Genomic DNA, 17,473 nt, shown 5'->3' with positions numbered 1-17,473 from the left:
AGATACTTGTCTTCCTGTTTCCTCCAGCATCTTCACAAGGTCCTTTGCTGTTGTTCTGGGATTGATTTGCACTTTTCGCACCAAACTACGTTCATCTCTAGGAGACAGAATGCGTCTCCTTCCTGAGTGGTAGGATGGCTGCGTGGTCCCATGGTGTTTATACTTGCATACTATTGTTTGTACACATGAACGTGGTACCTTCAGGTGTTTGGAAATTGCTCCCAAGGATGAACCAGACTTGTGGAGGTCTTGGCTGATTCCTTTTGATTTTCCCATGTCAAGCAAAGAGGCACTGAGTTTGAAGGTAGGCCTTAAAATACATCCACAGGTACACCTCCAATTCAGCACACCTCCTATCAGAAGCTAATTGTCTAAAGGCTTGACTTTTCCAAGCTGCTTAAAGGCAGAGTTAACATAGTGTATGTAAACTTCATCACAATTCCAGTGGGTCAGAGGTCAATTAAATGTGAAACAATCTTTCTGTAAACAATTGTTGGAAAAATTACTTGTGTCATGCACAAAGTAGATGTCCTAAACGACTTGCCAAAATTATAGCTTGCTAATATTAAATCTGTGGAGTAGTTAAAAAATTTGTTTTAATGACTTCAACCTAAGTGTATGTAAACTTCTGACTTCAACTGTATGTATATATACAGTATAACTACAAACTCCAAAACTGGCATTTCTCTGAGCAGTCAGCGCCTCTTCTATGAGTTGCTCGAAGTGTCCCAATCTAAGGGGGAGAGATTGAAACTGCACCCGGCTGAGGCACACTCTGTCACGGGGACGCTCGTCCCTCGAGCGCGCACTTGCTGCAGCTAGATTACAACGTGATGGCTCGCGACTTACTGAATCATAATATATGTCACGGTGCATTTCTTATTGTGAAGAAAATTGGCAATACACAGCTTTATTAATAAGATTTCCTTTTTTTTGTGAGTTAAAGATGGATTGAAGTGAACAGAAAAGTGAGAAAGGGTAGTCTTCGCCCCATTATACACTGCAACAAAATACGTTCTTAGATTTTTTTAGGCTTGTTTTCCAATATAAATATCATAAACTCCTTTAAAACATAACAAAACGTACATTTTCTTTAGCAGCTATACTGCAGAAGAAAAGATTTTTATCTGAGAATGCTAAATATAATATTAAAAATACAAATATTTTAAAATATCTAAAAATCCTTTAAAAAAAATATGCATTTACCTAAGAAGCAGCATATAAGATGTTTAGACTTGCTTTTAGAGAATAGATCTTGAATATATTTTGTCTTTACTGCACTCGCAGAAGTATAACCAAGTGAAAAAATACACATATACACAAAATACACATTACCTTAAAGCAAGTCTAAATATCTTATATGTTGCTTCTCAAGTAAATGTATCTTGTTTTAAGGATTTTTAGACAATTTTAAGTGGAAAACAAGACAAAAACACTTGATAACAATAGGATTTTATGCACTTATTTCCTATGCAAAGATGTTATCCAATCACAGCAGTGGCCATTTACACTGAAGTCTTAAAGGGGACACGACCTGAAAATTTTGCTTTTTAATCAGAGGGCCAGAAACAGGATAGAAAATGGACAATTCTTTCTAAATTATGAATTTTTTTATGAAAAAATCTTACTAACATTATAAGTGGACATCAGTTAACATTATAAAACAAAATAAAAAAATGCAATGCATGACACCTTTAAAGCCACAGGAACCTGCAGATGTGCTTGTACCTGTGAGTATGTGCTGGCCAGACTGTTGATGCTGGAACTACGACTCGGTGGTTTCCACATGTGACTCGGAGAGCTAGTCATACCCAGTGTCCTCCTGTAGCATATATTTTTCATCTTGAAATCAACTTAATTGAATGACAGTCAGCTTATTCAGATACAAACACATGCACACACAAACAAACACACTATTTCTATTATTAATTTCCTCTGTCATTGCAAGTGGACATTAACCAGAATAATCATTTTATGTGTGCGTGTGTTTGTGTTCATCTACTGCTGACATAATATCTTGTATTAAATTACAGTGGCCTCTTACCTTGCAAAAGTGGGCCACGCTGCATCGAGGTCATGACCCCGGGAAGCCACATCAAATTGAATATCGTTAAGCTCGTAGAGGTAATTAATGATATCCACACTGAGATGGGGTTTCAGAAATGGACTACGGGAATTATACCAGTCACTACAGAATAAAAGACCAGAAGAGTCATTTGAGTTTGGAAAGCAGTTTACAACTCAAATGCAAAAGGATCTTTCCAACCCAACCCTCAACTAATACATGCTACTCAGTTGCACAAATGTATCTTCACTTAATTAATTAGGGTGCTACCTTAAAGGGATAGTTCACCCAAAAATGAAAATGTTCTCTCTCATCATTTACTCACCCTCATGATATCCCAGGTGTGTATTACTTTCTTTCACATTTGAACAAAAAATAGAAAAATATCTTAGCTCAGTAGGTCCTTAAAATGCAAGTGGATGGTGATCAGACCTTTGAAGCTCCAAAAATCACAGACAGTCAGCATAAACGTCATCCATATGACTCCATCTGTTAAATTAATGTCTTCAAAAGTGGCACGGTCGCTTTTGGCATGAAAAAGATAAATATTTAGGTACTTTTTAACTATAAACCATAATTTCCGGTCAGCAGCAGTACACGCATTCACGTGAGCACTGAGTTCACATGGTCTCTCGTGTGACGAATTCATGTTGGCATGCTACAGACGTAATCTCACATTCTTTTCTGGGTTGAGACATCCAGAATAAGCACATAAACGCACCATTATGAGTAAACAAACAGATACAAATACAGATCTAAACCAAAACCAACAAAGCTTCTGTACAACGTTCCTCCTACTCAGTTGTAAACTAGGGCCGCACAATTAATCGAAAAAATAATCGAGAAAACAATTACAGCTGTCGCAAATATATAATCGTGAAAAGTGTCAATTGCAGCATTCCATTTAGGTGTAAGGCCACAATTTTCTATTTACAACATATTTTGGTAAGTTAACTTTAGTTAACAACATTAGTTAACATGAACAATATATTTATTTTTACAGCATTTATTAATCTTTATTAATGTTAGTTAATAAAAATACAATAGCTCATATTTAGTTAATGTTAGTTCAAAGTCAACTAACTAATGTTTACAAATGTATTAGTATATGTTTTAATTAACAGTAACTAAGATTAATAAATGCTGTAAAAAAGTATTGATAATTGTTAGTTCATGTTAACTAAATTTGTTAACAAATGGACCTTATTGTAAACTGTTTCCCATATTTTTTTGGGCCATTGTGTGCATGAATGCAAAGGCAAATCAGAGGCATTTAAATTAGTCTAAATGCATATCAGTAATGCTCACCATCTAAATTATACTGTGGACAGTTTGTTTAAAAGGTGAACAACACTTTGTTTTTCATGCAATTAAAATAATAATGCAATTCAGGAACACAGTTCTCAGGTTGTTTTTTATTCATAGCCCACGTAATAAGTATTTTGTGGGCTGTCCTAAACAAATTAAGTATTGTAATGTAAATTCTGTTAATCTAAATGAATAATCGCAATTACAATATCAAAGAATAATAATTTTCGTCATAATCCTGCAGACCTATTGTAAACAGCGCTACATTTCCGGATGTGTCGCACGTGCGTCAGTTCTCACTTTTTTCACATGCCAACACGATTATGTCACACACGCATACCGCTGCTCACTGGAAGTGATGGTCTATAGTTAAAAAGTACTTCATTGATCTTTTTCATACCAAAATCAATTGTGTCACTTTAGAAGTCTGATCACCATCCACATGCATTGATGGACCTACTGAGCTGAGATGTTTTTCTATTTTTCTTCAAATATGTTCTACTGAAGGAATAAAGTCATACACACCTGGGATATCATGAGGGTGAGTAAATAATGAGAGAACTCTCTCTTTAATTAATGCAGAGGTTTCAATGACACTCCTTGTTGCTAAGTATTATGATAATTCAAACTATGTAGTAAGCTAAGTAGTAACCTAATTCAAACCATGACCAACCTGCAGTTTTAGTTCCAAACCGGTTTAAGGTACAAGTATATCAGGAGAGATTCGTGTCTTTATTTGCATTCTCCTTTTGGAACTTGCAAAGTAAATAAGGTAACACTTCCACTGTGTCCCAAGTGTGAGATTAGAAGTACTGCATCTCAAATCATAGTATACTGAAAATCAAAGGTGTCCTAATTGGTTACTATGTCCGGTGGATTTCAAGATGTGCATCCATGCATGCGTTTTTAGCTTATATAGAAGTAGTAGTTTAGTGGTTTTAGTTTAAGAATTACATTGTACTAGTAATATTATAAAACAAAAATAAAGTCACAACCTTTAAAATCATCAAAGTAAGGCATTTAATCAAACCATAGGAGTAATGAGCCTTTTGTGCATTAAAAACACTGTATTGTCTTACAGAATCAATAAACAATGTGTAAAAATAAAGAAATCCACATTAATATTACAGACATACAGTATGAACCTGGAGTAAATGTAAGTGTTTCATTCGAACAGGGAAGTGATTTTAAAGAAGTAAAACTAAGCAAGGGAAGAGTTCTTAGTATTGTTTCGAATGAATTAAGCTATGGGGGGTTAACAATGCTGTAACTAGAACATGAGGAAACAGCAGTGCTCGCACAGAAGTTTTGCCTTTTTTGGTTATGCCAATTCAACTTATCTGAAGGCATAACCTATTTTAAGTGTATACTTTTAACTTTGCTCTTACATGTCTGAAATGCTGCACTGAAGTGTGTTTTTGCTTAATTTTGGCATAGCAATGTTGTGATTTAGATTACAGGCAATTTGATTCTGGATCATTCAGAAGGAAGAAACGTCCACACATAAGAACTATTTTTAAAATGTTCAGACTTTATTGACTGCAACATTTAAAATACACAAGACTGTTGTTAAAGGGACGAGAAAGTGACCATTTGTAGCAGTAAACGAACATAACCTTGCAGTATTTTTTTAATTGAAATAAAAAATTTGCAATTTATTCTTAGTATTTCAGCACAATGAGAGAATTGGTTAAGAGTTTAAATACTTTTGAAATGCCCTGTAAACCCCATGTCTCTCAAGAGAGATGACCGGCATTGACGGGATGGTGAGAAGTGAAAGTGGGGTGTTACCTGGTGACCCTCTGGTTCATAAGGCACTGTTGAAGGGTGTCAGCGAGTCGCTGGTGTACGAGAGAGTAACGAATAAATGCTCTGCCTTTTCCCAGAGATGTCTTCAGCTGAGAGAGAGAAAGAGCAAAGCTTTCACTATGACTCAAGTATCTATATAAGAACACAGCACCAGAATCACATGGAAAAGAACCTATTTCAACCTACAAGATCTTAAAAAAATAAAATAAAAGGTTACCTTAGATAAATAACTAAAAAGTCAATATTCATACATTACATGCTTAATTTCAGGTCATGTTGCACAGATAATTGATTATAATGGCTAAAACCGATGATTGGCCGATACACTGGAGTATGAATAATTTTAAACTGATGAAGAGTTGACCTATTCTTTTTATATAATGCAATACCTACATTACAAATGTGACCACACAAAATATAACTGCCAATTTCTATAAGCAGCAAGAAGTTCAAAATAACAATTTCTTGTATTCACTCAATTTTTAGCCCCCAAATTTAGTATTCTGCTACCAAAACTAGCTACACCACAGCAGGAGGAAGCTGGCCAACAGTTCAGTGTCAACACAAATAAACCAGACTGATATATAAGACAGCTGGCACATGGATGTGGAATTTTTTAACAGAACATGCCTTTTAGGTCAGTCTATATTTTAGAGTTTACAAGGAAGAACCTGACTGTATCTGAACAATCTGTCATATTTGAGTGAGAAAAAAAAGGAACTGTAAGTGGCAGATAGGAAGGTTTGCTTGAACAAAACGTTTGTGTTTATTTTTGTTTATGTGCATAGGCATATGCTTTGGTATAACAAATGTCCACTACTAAAACAGATGATCCAAAATATAAATGCATGTTAGATGTGAATGAGACTGTTTACCTCTACAATAGATTTAACAAAGCGAATTCCATCGTTTGCTCCTTTAATTTTAGCCAGACAATCACTGAAATAATCCCAGTAGTCTTTTCTCGAACCCAGAAATGTCGTTTTCTCCTTCTGGTCAAACTGAGTAAGACAATAAGAAAACATTTCAGATAAATGACTATGAAACATCTAAAAACATACTCAAATAAACATGCAAAATGAATAAATATAAATGCAAATGTAAGTACATGTGTTTAGCAAAAGTGGCTAAAAGGTAGTGTGAAAAACAAACTGCTTTGAGGAAAAGACAAGGTTTTCATCAGTGTGGGGAGCAACCTTAAGTAGCAACGCTACTAACTTAACTACACTGTTCAGTAGCATGCCAGTAGCCCAGCTATTTTCACAACAGTGTAGCTTTTCCAGTAACAAGCTACATTTTCCAACGAGTAGTGCTGTAATCGTCACAAATTGTACATTTGTCTCATTGTATTCGCACTACACAACAATGTAACTGAGGCAGTAATCAAGCAAGCTCACCTAAACCGTCATCTCTCTCTCTCTCTCTCACGTAGCGCTGGGAAATCCAGATCATTAAAGCCAATCTGTTCTTTCGGACAGTTCATGTAAATGAACCAATTAAAATAAACGATTCCCTTATATCTAGCTTTTGGAACACCGATTAATTTCAGTGAGTCGGTTCTTTCGGACGGTTCATGTAAATTAACTAGTTCAAAAATGATTCACTGTTTTCATTGAGCCCATCACAGTCTTAAAAGGACTTTGCTTATTTTTCCAAAGTGAAATATTTAGTTAAGTGCTACTGTTTATCACTATATTCCAATTCAGTGTAATAAAATGTTGTTTTCTAGATTTATTAATATTTATTAAGTATAAATGTATGTTCAATAAATGTTGTCACCCTATTTGTTTATCCCATATGTAAATTAACCATGGTTCTACTACTGTAATTTAATTCAATTCAATTCAAGGATTTTATTTTTCCATAACACTGTATCAATCATGACTGTAGTAACCATGTTTATTTTATATACACTGGCGGCCAAAAGTTTGGAATAATGTACATATTTTGCTGTTTCGGAAGGAAATTGGTATTTCAATTCACCAAAGTGGCATTCAACTGATCACAAAATATAGTCAGGACATTACTGATGTTAAAAAAACGGCACTTTTTTTGAAAAAAGTTATTTTTGATCAAATCTAGACAGGCCCCATTTCCAGCAGCCATCAATCAACACCTTATCCTTGAGTAATCATGCTAAATTGCTAATTTGGTACTAGAAAATCACTTGTCATTATATCAAACACTGCTGAAAGCTATTTGGTTCACTGAATGAAGCTTAACATTGTCTTTGTGTTTGTTTTTGAGTTGCCACAGTAAGCAATAGACTGGCATGTCTTAAGGTCAATATTAGGTCAGAAATGGCAAAAAAAGAAACAGCTTTCTCTAGAAACTCGTCAGTCAATCATTGTTTTGAGGAATGAAGGCTATACAATGCTTGAAATTGCCAAAAAACTGAAGATTTCATACAAAGGTGTACACTACAGTCTTCAAAGACAAAGGACAACTGGCTCTAACAAGGACAGAAAGAGATGTGGAAGGCCAGATGTACAACTAAACAAGAGGATAAGTACATCAGAGACTCTAGTTTGAGAAATAGACGCCTCACATGTCCTCAGCTGACAGCTTCATTTAATTCTACCCGCTCAACACCAGTTTCATGTACAACAGTAAAGAGAAGACTCAGGGGTGCAGGCCTTATGGGAAGAATTGCAAATGTAGGACTTTACTGATTGTTTAGATCAGTGTTACTATCAGAAATAATTAATAATTATTTCTTTAGTTATTAATTAATATTTAAATTAATTAATTGAATCTAACTCATTGAAACCTCATATGGGGCTCCAGTAAATGTAGTGCGCTACGTTTAGGAGCGGGTTTGGTTATTAGCAATAATGAATAATTATCAAAGATAATTATTAATAATTAAAATCAATAGAACATTGATGAGAATCAATGTTAGCTTTTTTAATCCTTTAAATCAACAATTATCAAAGATAATCACCAATCATTAACATCAATGAAACATTAATTAAAATTAACACTATTTTATTGATCATTCAAATTCAACAATCATCAAAGATAATTATCAATTATCAAAAATCAACAGAATATTAATAAGGATTAACAATGATGGGGCACCACCCTGGAATCAGGGACTAATAACCAGATAGTATAACAGTTTCAATATTAGATTGTTTTCTTAGGAAAATCGACATCCGAAGAATATCGATTTTCAGAAAAAAAACCAATGAATGAAGGCTTGAATCCGAGCACTCACATCCCGTCAGCATGAGACAGGTGTATGCAAAACAAACCAAAACACTTCTCTTTGTAATATAACAAAGATTATTTATGCAGTAATATCAATTAATAATTAATACAATGCAGTCAATAAACTTCCGACTTACAACTACAAACTAAACAGTGATATGATTAGATATGGAAATCAAAATAATCCTATAACACATTTTCTTTAATATTTCCTATAACATTCTTTAATCTCTTCACTTCTGCAGGCAAACGGATGAAGATGCGGATTGCTCGGCGGTTATATATATATATATATATATATATATATAAAATTTGTTTTTGGCAGAAACCATGATTTTACTATAGTAATATTGCAGTAACTATGACTATAGTAATCATTGTTAATTTTGTGGTTACTATGGTTTACTACAAATACCATGGCTAAACAATAGTTACTGTAGTAAAACCATGGTTAATTTACTAAAGGGAACTTCACCCTAATTAAATATATAATAATCAGGTTATAATATTTCTGATTGCAGAATTAAATAATATAATTTGATTGTTATATATCTAAATTATTTTATTCTTTAAATAGCTTCAATGTAGTTAGCTACTTTTTGTTAGTAGCTAACAACTTTTTAAAACGAGTAACTTGACTGTAGATTAACTACTTGTAGCTCGGAAAGCTTCAGTTTCAAAGTAGCTTTCCCAACATTGGAGATTGAAGAGACTGAATTCAGAAAAATTCAGCCACCTTTTGGCCCATCTCAAATAGTGGTTTTCATTTTCGGCATCTGCCGATATATTTTCCCCTTTGGCAAACTGTTTTCTTGAAGAAATCGGCTGCTTGCATGTGAAGCGACTGAGACATTTAAACGACCAGTCCTGGTTTGTTTTGTTTTTACGTGCCATCGTGTTCCTATAATAACAGACCGTGTGCAACAGTCTCATTTAAACGGACCGCATGTATGAGCCGCGGCAGATGCATTTGCGTTCATAATATTAAAGTGCTCGCCTGTTTCATTCTCCCTCTCTCTACTTAACAGTTCCCTGTAACTCTTCACTGTCTTGTCTAATGAAAAAAAAGGGAATTATCAATAAAACTAATATCATATACAGTTGTGCTCAAAAGTTTGCATACCCTTGGAGAATTGGTAATATATGTACCATTTTTAAAGAAAACATTAGTGAGCAGGCAAAACACATTTCTTTTATTTCTTATGAGATTCATATTCAACTGTAGGTTATAACAGAATGGCACAATCATAAATCAAAACATGGCAACAAAGAAAAAAATGAAATGACCCATTCAAAAGTCTGCATACCCTTAGTTCTTAATACTGTGTATTGCCCCCTTTAGCATCAATGACAGCGTGCAGTCTTTTGTAATAGTTGTCTATGAGGCCCCAAATTCTTGCAGGTGGTATAGCTGCCCATTCGTCTTGGCAAAATGCCTCCAGGTCATGCAAAGTCTTTGGTCGTCTTGCATGAACCGCACATTTGAGATCTCCCCAGAGTGGCTTGATGATATTAAGGTCAGGAGACTGTGATGGCCACTCTAGAACCTTCACCTTTTTCTGCTGTAACCACTGGAGGGTCAACTTGGCCTTGTGCTTAGGGTCATTGTCATGCTGGAAAGTCCAAGAGCGTCCCATGCGCAACTTTCGTGCAGAAGAATGCAAATTGTCTGCCTGTATTTTCTGATAACATGCTGCATTCATATTGCCATCAATTTTCACAAGATTCCCCATGCCTTTAGAGCTCACACACCCCCAAAACATCAGCGAGCCACCACCATGCTTCACAGCGGGGATGGTATTCTTTTCACCATAGGCCTTGTTGACCCCTCTCCAAACATAGCGCTTATGGTTATGACCATAAAGCTCTATTTTGGTCTCGTCACTCCAAATTACAGTGTGCCAGAAGCTGTGAGGCGTGTCAAGGTGTTGTCGGGCATATTGTAACTGGGCTTTTTTGTGGCATTGGCGCAGTAAAGGCTTCTTTCTGGCAACTCGACCGTGCAGCTAATTTTTGTTCAAGTATCGACGTATTGTGCTCCTTGAAACAATCACACCGTCTTTTTCCAGAGCAGCCTGTATATCTCCTGAGGTTACCTGTGGGTTTTTATTGTATCCTGAACAATTCTTCTGGCAGTTGTGGCTGAAATCTTTCTTGGTCTACCTGACCTTGGCTTGGTATCAAGAGATCCCCGAATTTTCCACTTCTTAATAAGTGATTGAACAGTACTGACTGGCATTTTCAAGGCTTTGGATATCTTTTTATATCCTTTTCAATCTTTATAAAGTTCCATTACCGTGTTACGCAGGTCTTTTGACAGTTCTTTTCTGCTCCCCATGGCTCAGTATTTAGCCTGCTCAGTGCATCCACGTGAGGGCTAACAAATTCACTGACTATTTATACACAGACACTAATTGCAATTTAAAAAGCCACAGGTGTGGGAAATTAACCTTTAATTGCCATTCAAACCTGTGTGTGTCACCTTGTGTGTCTGTAACAAGGCCAAACATTCAATGGTATGTAAACTTTTGATCAGGGCCATTTGGGTGATTTATGTTATCATTATGATTTAAAAAGGAGCCAAACAACTATGTGATAAATTGCTTCATATGGTCACTATCCTTAAATAAAAGACATTTTTTTTGCATGATCAGTCATATTTTCAAAATAAATGCAAAACATTTCACAATTTCTGCCAGTGTATGCAAACTTTTGAGCATAACTGTATATACCGTCTGCTAATATGCACATATCTCGTTTAAACAGATGTAATAAACCAACCTCGCAACTTGAGCAGATCCAGCATCCTGTGGAGCGCTCATTTACCTACCTCTGAAGCACGTATTACATCAGCCTCTCCTCAACAGTTCCCTGTCACTATTAACTTTCTGTTCTAATGATAAAAGGCAAATATCAATAAAATTTCTATTATATACCGTTTGCAAATATGCAGATATCTCGTTTAAACAGATGTAATTCACGAACCTCACGAAAATCCAGCATTTTCTTCTTGTCGAGTGCTCATCTAACATCTTCCTCTGAAGCGCGTATTCTATTAGCCAGAATCAAAACTTCAGGATCAGGATCAAAAGTTCCTCTGATTCACAAATCATGATGGTCAGTGGTCACATTCCAAGCAGGCCATCCAGGCTGTTTAAACTGTCAGGAGATTGCTGCTGCTCACTGGATCCGCACGAGCATGTGAGTGCAACCAAAGTCTTTCTAGCAAGTCAGTCCACTGTCCGCCATGATTGGAACGATCTCAGGAGGCTATTTCCAGTCATGACAGTGCAGCTCCTATCTACTTGAATGGGGAAAGACTGAAATCTCCAAAACAGTTGGTCAAGATTACGATCAAAGAACATATTTCAAATCAGCAGTAAAATCTGACAACACTTGTATCATAAATGGTGCTTCTTTACCTCAGATTACGCTAAAAAACTAAATTTTCCCAGCTTTTATTGCTAATGCGCATGCATTATGCCTCAAGTTGATTGACAGGCGATGTCTGTATCTAAAAGGTGATTGGCTCTGTTACCTGTAAGGCTGGATTTCCTATCTATATCCGTTGACCACTGGCTGCAGTTGGGCGTTCTTATTTCTCCCATTAATTTTAATAGAAGTGGCCTGTCTCTGCTAAATATTCTCTGGTGCAACTTCAAGGTAAAAGCGCTTCACGTGTGCTATAAGTTAATGTCTTATTCACTAGGCACTGTATGTACAATTGGTTTGATTCTGTATTTTTTTAGAAAATGCGATTGCTAACGTGGACATGCCATGCATGGTTGCTGGACTACTGTGTGTACTGTTATTTCCTTCTTGCTAATATATGAACAATTTCTTCATGTGCTACTAAATTACAAAAATTGTATTGCAGCTATCTACCATTTAAAATACAATATTATTTTTTTTGATTCTTTTTTACAAAGTTTTGTGTGAAATTGAGTAAATATAGTGCTAAATAAGAGTTTATTATAATTTTTTTGAGCAATTTTAAGTTTGTGTTATTTACTATATTAAATTGTGTGATAAAAATCCCATATCAGTCAACCACTAATCTCAAAAAAATTAAGTGACGCAATTTACATAAATTCATCCAACTAATTGATATGTGAAAGTTATTTCTTTTTTTGGCTTTGGCTCTCTCATAATTTAAACTACAGCAGTAGATCAAATCACTTTATTTTCACTCAACCATATACACAAGTGCACCAGTGGGTGAAAGTCTTGGGTGCAATTCTGAGCAACACTGCAGTCATGACAATGATGAGACATATACCATCAGATTTACACAACACAATTTACAAAACTAATATACACATAATTACACACAACACAATATACAAATAATAATATACAATGTACAGTATACAATACACACAATATAGAATAAACAGTATACAATAAATATATATAAAATATACAGTGGAATGTACTGTGTTGTATTGACATTCAGGCTGTTGGTTGATAGTCAGTTGCCAGTGTGTTGTCAAGAGAAAATATAATTTATGAGAGTCCAGTGTGAGATTAATAAAGTGCAGTGCTGATGTATATTGATCGTGAGAGATCAAGAGTTCAAAAGTCTGATTGCTTGGGGGAAGCAGCTGTCATGAAGTCGACTGGTGCAGGTCCTGATGCTGCGATACCGCCTGCCTGATGGCAGCAGTGAGAGCAGCCCATGGCTCAGGTGGCTGGAGTCTCTGATGTTTCTTCAAGCTTTTTTTTACACACCGCCTGGTATAGATGTCCTGGAGGGAGGGAAGCTCAACTCCAATGATGTGTCTGGCTGTTCGCACCACTCTTTGCAGGGCTTTGCGGTTGAGGGTGGTGCTGTTGCCGTACCAGGCAGTGATGCAGCCAGTCAGGATGCTCTCTACACTGCTGGTAGAGTGAGGATGCAGTGGTTCATTCGAAACTTCCTCAGCCGTCTCAGGAAAAGGCACTGGTGAGCCTTCTTCACAACGGCCTCTGTGTGGACAGACCATGTAAGTTCCTCAGTGATGTGAACACTGAGGAACTTGAAGCTGCTGACCCTCTCCACCGGTGCTCCATTGATGGTGATGGGACTGTGTTCTCTGTCTTTTCCTCCTGAAGTCCACTACAAGCTCCTTGGTCTTTCTGATGTTGTGGGAGAGGTTGTGCTCCTGACACCAGCATGTCAGAGTGTGCACCTCCTCTCTGTAGGCTGTTTCATCATTGTCAATGATCAGACCTACCACCTTCGTATCATCAGTGAACTTGATAGCATTGGAGCTGTGTGTTGCCACACAGTCATAGGTAATAGAGGAGTGGGCTGAGAACACATCCCTGCAGGGCTCCAGTGTTGAGGGTTAGTGATGAGATGTTACTGCCCATTCTGACCACTTGGCGTCTGCCTGACAGGAAGTCCAGGATCCAGCTGCACAGCAAGCTGTTTAAGCCCAGAGCCTCACATCAAGCTTGGAGGGCACTATGGTGTTGAATGCTGAGCTGTAGTCTACAAACAGCATTCTCACATATGTGTTCATTTTTTCCAGGTGGGAGATAGCAGTGTGTAGTGTAAGTACAATGGCATCATCAGTGGAGCGGTTGTTGAGGTAAGCAAACTGCAGTGAGTCCAGTGAGGCAGGCAGGCAGGCAGGACAGAGCAGATGTAATCTCAGATTAGTCTCTCAAAGCATTTGCTGATGATGGGGTTCAGAGCAACAAGATGCCAGTCATTTTAAGCAATTGATTTTGGATTGCTTCAGTATAGGCACAATGGTGGACGTTTTAAAGCATGTGGGGAACACAGACAAGGAGAGGGAAAGGTTGAAAATGTCCGTAAAAACACCAGCCAGTTGGGCTGAACACCATCATCAATAGTATTTGTTTACAATTTATAATAATATTTAAGTGGAATGGGTTCCAAAAAATAACTGTGTGAATGAAAAGTGGACTGATGTCTTACAACTAATTGAATAATAAAGAGATCTGAATCCTTTAAAGTCCAGATGCAAGTTGAAACATTAAAAAAAAAAAAAGGCAAAAATAAAGCACTGGTTTCTTTTCTACAGAAGACTTGAAGACTGGAATTACTGTTAATTTTGCTGCTACATTATCCAGTATACTAGTTAACAATAAAGTGTTTCTTAATAAGCTATACATTTATATTGAAATAATGTGTAGTTAGAGGTTTGTGTTTCTTTACATTTTAAAGAGTACTCCCAATTAGTTCCACACAATAATGTAAAAATATTCTAAACGGATTATGCAAAAAAAACAACACTGGTGTCATCTTGGGATCGATATCGGCCGATACTGAGATTTCCGATATCGGAATCGGAAGAGAAAAAGTGGTATTGGTGCATGCAATGGTCCAAAACCCGGTTTCCTCTTGTGTTGCTTCTGATGGGTTGGAAGTATTTCAGTGTGACTGACTTTAAGTTGGCTTTGTTAAAGTCCCCAGTCACAATGAACACAACCTTAGGGTGTGCGGTTTCCTGGTTACTTATACTCTCATACAGTTCCTTGAGTGCCCCATCTGTGTCGGCTTGTGGGGGGCGGGGATGTACACAGCTGTAATAATGAACACTGTGAATTCCCTCGGTAGCCAGAAGCATGAGGAATTCCAGACCAGCAGAGCAGAAAGACTTGATAAAATGTATGTTCCTCTGATCACACCAGGATTTGTTGATCATAAAACATACACAACCACCTCTGCTTTTACCTGAGAGGTCTTTCACTCTGTCCGCTCGGTGCACTGAGAACCCCATGGGTTCTATGGCTGAGTCTGGAACTTCCGCAGACATCCAAGATGCACCTGTATTAAAATTGTGTGCCCACACCAATATCCAATTATATAGAACAACATCTATCTATACCGATAGTTTGGTGGTTCTCCTTTTTTAATACTATCAAGTTTGAATTATTTTTCAATCAGGTTGTTTTCTCTCTGTTTGAGGGCAATAGTTGATTGATAGGTGAGCAGGTGGCACTTCACTGTTGTCTAGGATGCATAAGGAATGTTTTGGACCATGTTTACACCTGTATTTAGTGTTGTCCATTTGTAATCGGATCACCAGAGACAGATGTTGATACCAGGTGTTAACGGGCCTATGTCAGTGAACGTGTGACTTTCTAACCTGAAGCAGGTACTCCAGTTTGTAAGAGAACTTGTGCAGGTTGGAGCTGTCATCTGTAATGGGCTCGCCATTCTCCTTGTACTCCTTTGCCAATTCTGTTACAGCATCTGGAAGAAAAACAATTGGAATCAAGCAAAATGGCATGACAGCCAGAGAAACATAAACATATATTGAGACTTCACACATTTTAAAACAATAAAGCAACACGCTGCAATTTAAAACTTATATAATTTCCCCAACATGTCGATATTCACTCTTCCTACTAGGGTTGCAGAATTGATCTCAGTCTCAGTTTAAAGGCCTACTTTTCACTGTAATTATACAAGTTATCACTCTAACTATTCCTACTTCTATCTTTCATTCTCAAGCCTCTTGTTCATATATTTACTCCACGCGCCTTTCATCCACCTCAGGAACTGAAATGCCACACATGGGGGATGAACTCTGATTCGCAGGTCTCTCTCTTTTTGCATCTTTTTTCCTCTGTTAAAAGCCAGAGCTCTGGGAATCGCAAAACACATGCTACTGCTGGGGAGAGTAATGACAACGTCATTGGAATGGGATGATGGGACCGCCGCTGGGTATCTCTGAACAATAGTTCTCCCTCTTTTTATTCATTACATTCATTTAGGCAAACACACATCCTTCCATAGACTCACACAATCATTGACACACACTGTACCGTGTAGATCTCTGATAATCCTTTGAAGCTGGCCCTCCCCAACTGCAAAACCAGTAGCCATGGTCTGACTAGCTTCCTGCCAACCAGGTCAAAAGGTCATCTGTAGTAAAAGAATCACACACATTAAGACCGGCAGTGACAATGAACAATGAATGGCAGTGAAGTGTCCAAATACTTTTTAATCTTTGATTTTGAACACTATATCTATGGTTTTATCATTTAAAAAAATATTTTTTGTGAAATGTTTTGCTTGAAAAGTGTTCTTGTGCTCTTTCTTTTTAATCAGTGCTACTTGGTTACATTTTTTTTTTTTTTATCTAATTACATTCACTTTTAAATGTGGCTTAAGTGTCCAAATACTTGTTGGACTATATATTTATGAGAATTCATGCCAAGTACAAAAACATCCCACAAGAAGAAACACAAACAAGAGGAATAGTTAGACATTTGAGGGCCACGATAACATACTCGTGCACATTTATTCTAATGTCATCCACAATTGCAAGACAATAAACAAGTAGCTTTCAAATGTAAACAAACAACAGTTCTCACATTCTTTCACACGTCCCATTGACTCTGTTACATTGTAACGCTTGAACTCGAAAGAAAACAAACGAGTTCCCTGTGCCTGTTGCCATAGAAACTATATATTTAAAAATAACGAACAAAAGTTTAACCGTTTAAAAGTTCAGGCAACAGCTGAGAGACCTCAACAGCTTCTACAGGCGCAGCATGACATGTTTAAACACGTATGCTGAATAAACGCTGCTTCAGACTGAAGTTAGTATGAATGTATTGTTTTAGAAGTTTGTAACATAATGCTAAATGTCTACAAAACGATACAAGTAACCGACGTACTGCTATTGTAAGGCTCCTTCGTAGTCCACTTAGTTTACATTATTGAACAAGCCTGATGTTCGTGCCTGTAGCTTTGATTGACATTCACTTCAGCCAACCACATAAGGAGAGACGAGGACCCCCCCCCCCCCCCCCCAAAGTCGTTTCTTATTGGACAGTGGGCAATAATCCCACCCACAAGTTTGGTTGAGAGAACAAGAGAACTACGGCGCTGCAAAATTACCAGCGTCTCTGGATTTAGTATTTATAGCTATAAAGTGCTGATAACATTTCTTCCAAATAAAAATATTGTCATTTTGAGCATTTATTTGCAGAAAATGACTACTGGTCCAAAAAAAAATAAAAAAAAAATGCAGTGTTTTCAGACCTCTAATGCAAAGAAAACAAGTTCATATTCATTTTTAAACAACACAATACTGATGTTTTAACTTAGGA

At 36.9% G+C, this 17,473-nt stretch overlaps 1 protein-coding gene across 6 annotated transcripts in view; it reads right to left on the bottom strand.

Annotated features, from left to right (window-relative positions):
• Positions 1-17,109, bottom strand: part of LOC127418734 (FYVE and coiled-coil domain-containing protein 1-like) — a 40,329-nt gene extending 23,220 nt beyond the window's left edge. For 2 of the 6 annotated variants that reach the window (XM_051659478.1, XM_051659480.1), the window contains exons 1-7: positions 16,733-17,097; positions 16,181-16,280; positions 15,499-15,605; positions 6,058-6,183; positions 5,165-5,271; positions 2,045-2,188; positions 1,729-1,822 (exon numbers count right to left, since the gene is read on the bottom strand). In XM_051659478.1, coding sequence (XP_051515438.1) covers positions 1,729-1,822; positions 2,045-2,188; positions 5,165-5,271; positions 6,058-6,183; positions 15,499-15,605; positions 16,181-16,241 — 639 coding nt within the window. In that variant the 5' untranslated portion in view covers positions 16,242-16,280; positions 16,733-17,097. Of the gene's footprint in view, positions 1-1,728; positions 1,823-2,044; positions 2,189-5,164; positions 5,274-6,057; positions 6,184-11,225; positions 11,289-11,380; positions 14,119-15,498; positions 15,606-16,180; positions 16,281-16,732 lie in introns of those variants that run through there. The other 4 variants (XM_051659482.1, XM_051659479.1, XM_051659481.1 and 1 more) reach the window with 4 other exon arrangements.
• Positions 17,110-17,473: the final 364 nt, after the last annotated feature.

Source organism: Myxocyprinus asiaticus, chromosome 28 (genome assembly GCF_019703515.2).
Source record: "Myxocyprinus asiaticus isolate MX2 ecotype Aquarium Trade chromosome 28, UBuf_Myxa_2, whole genome shotgun sequence".
Taxonomy (NCBI): Eukaryota; Metazoa; Chordata; class Actinopteri; order Cypriniformes; family Catostomidae; genus Myxocyprinus; species Myxocyprinus asiaticus.
Note: the sequence above shows the minus strand (reverse complement) of the source record. Positions and strands in the feature narration are given on the sequence as shown.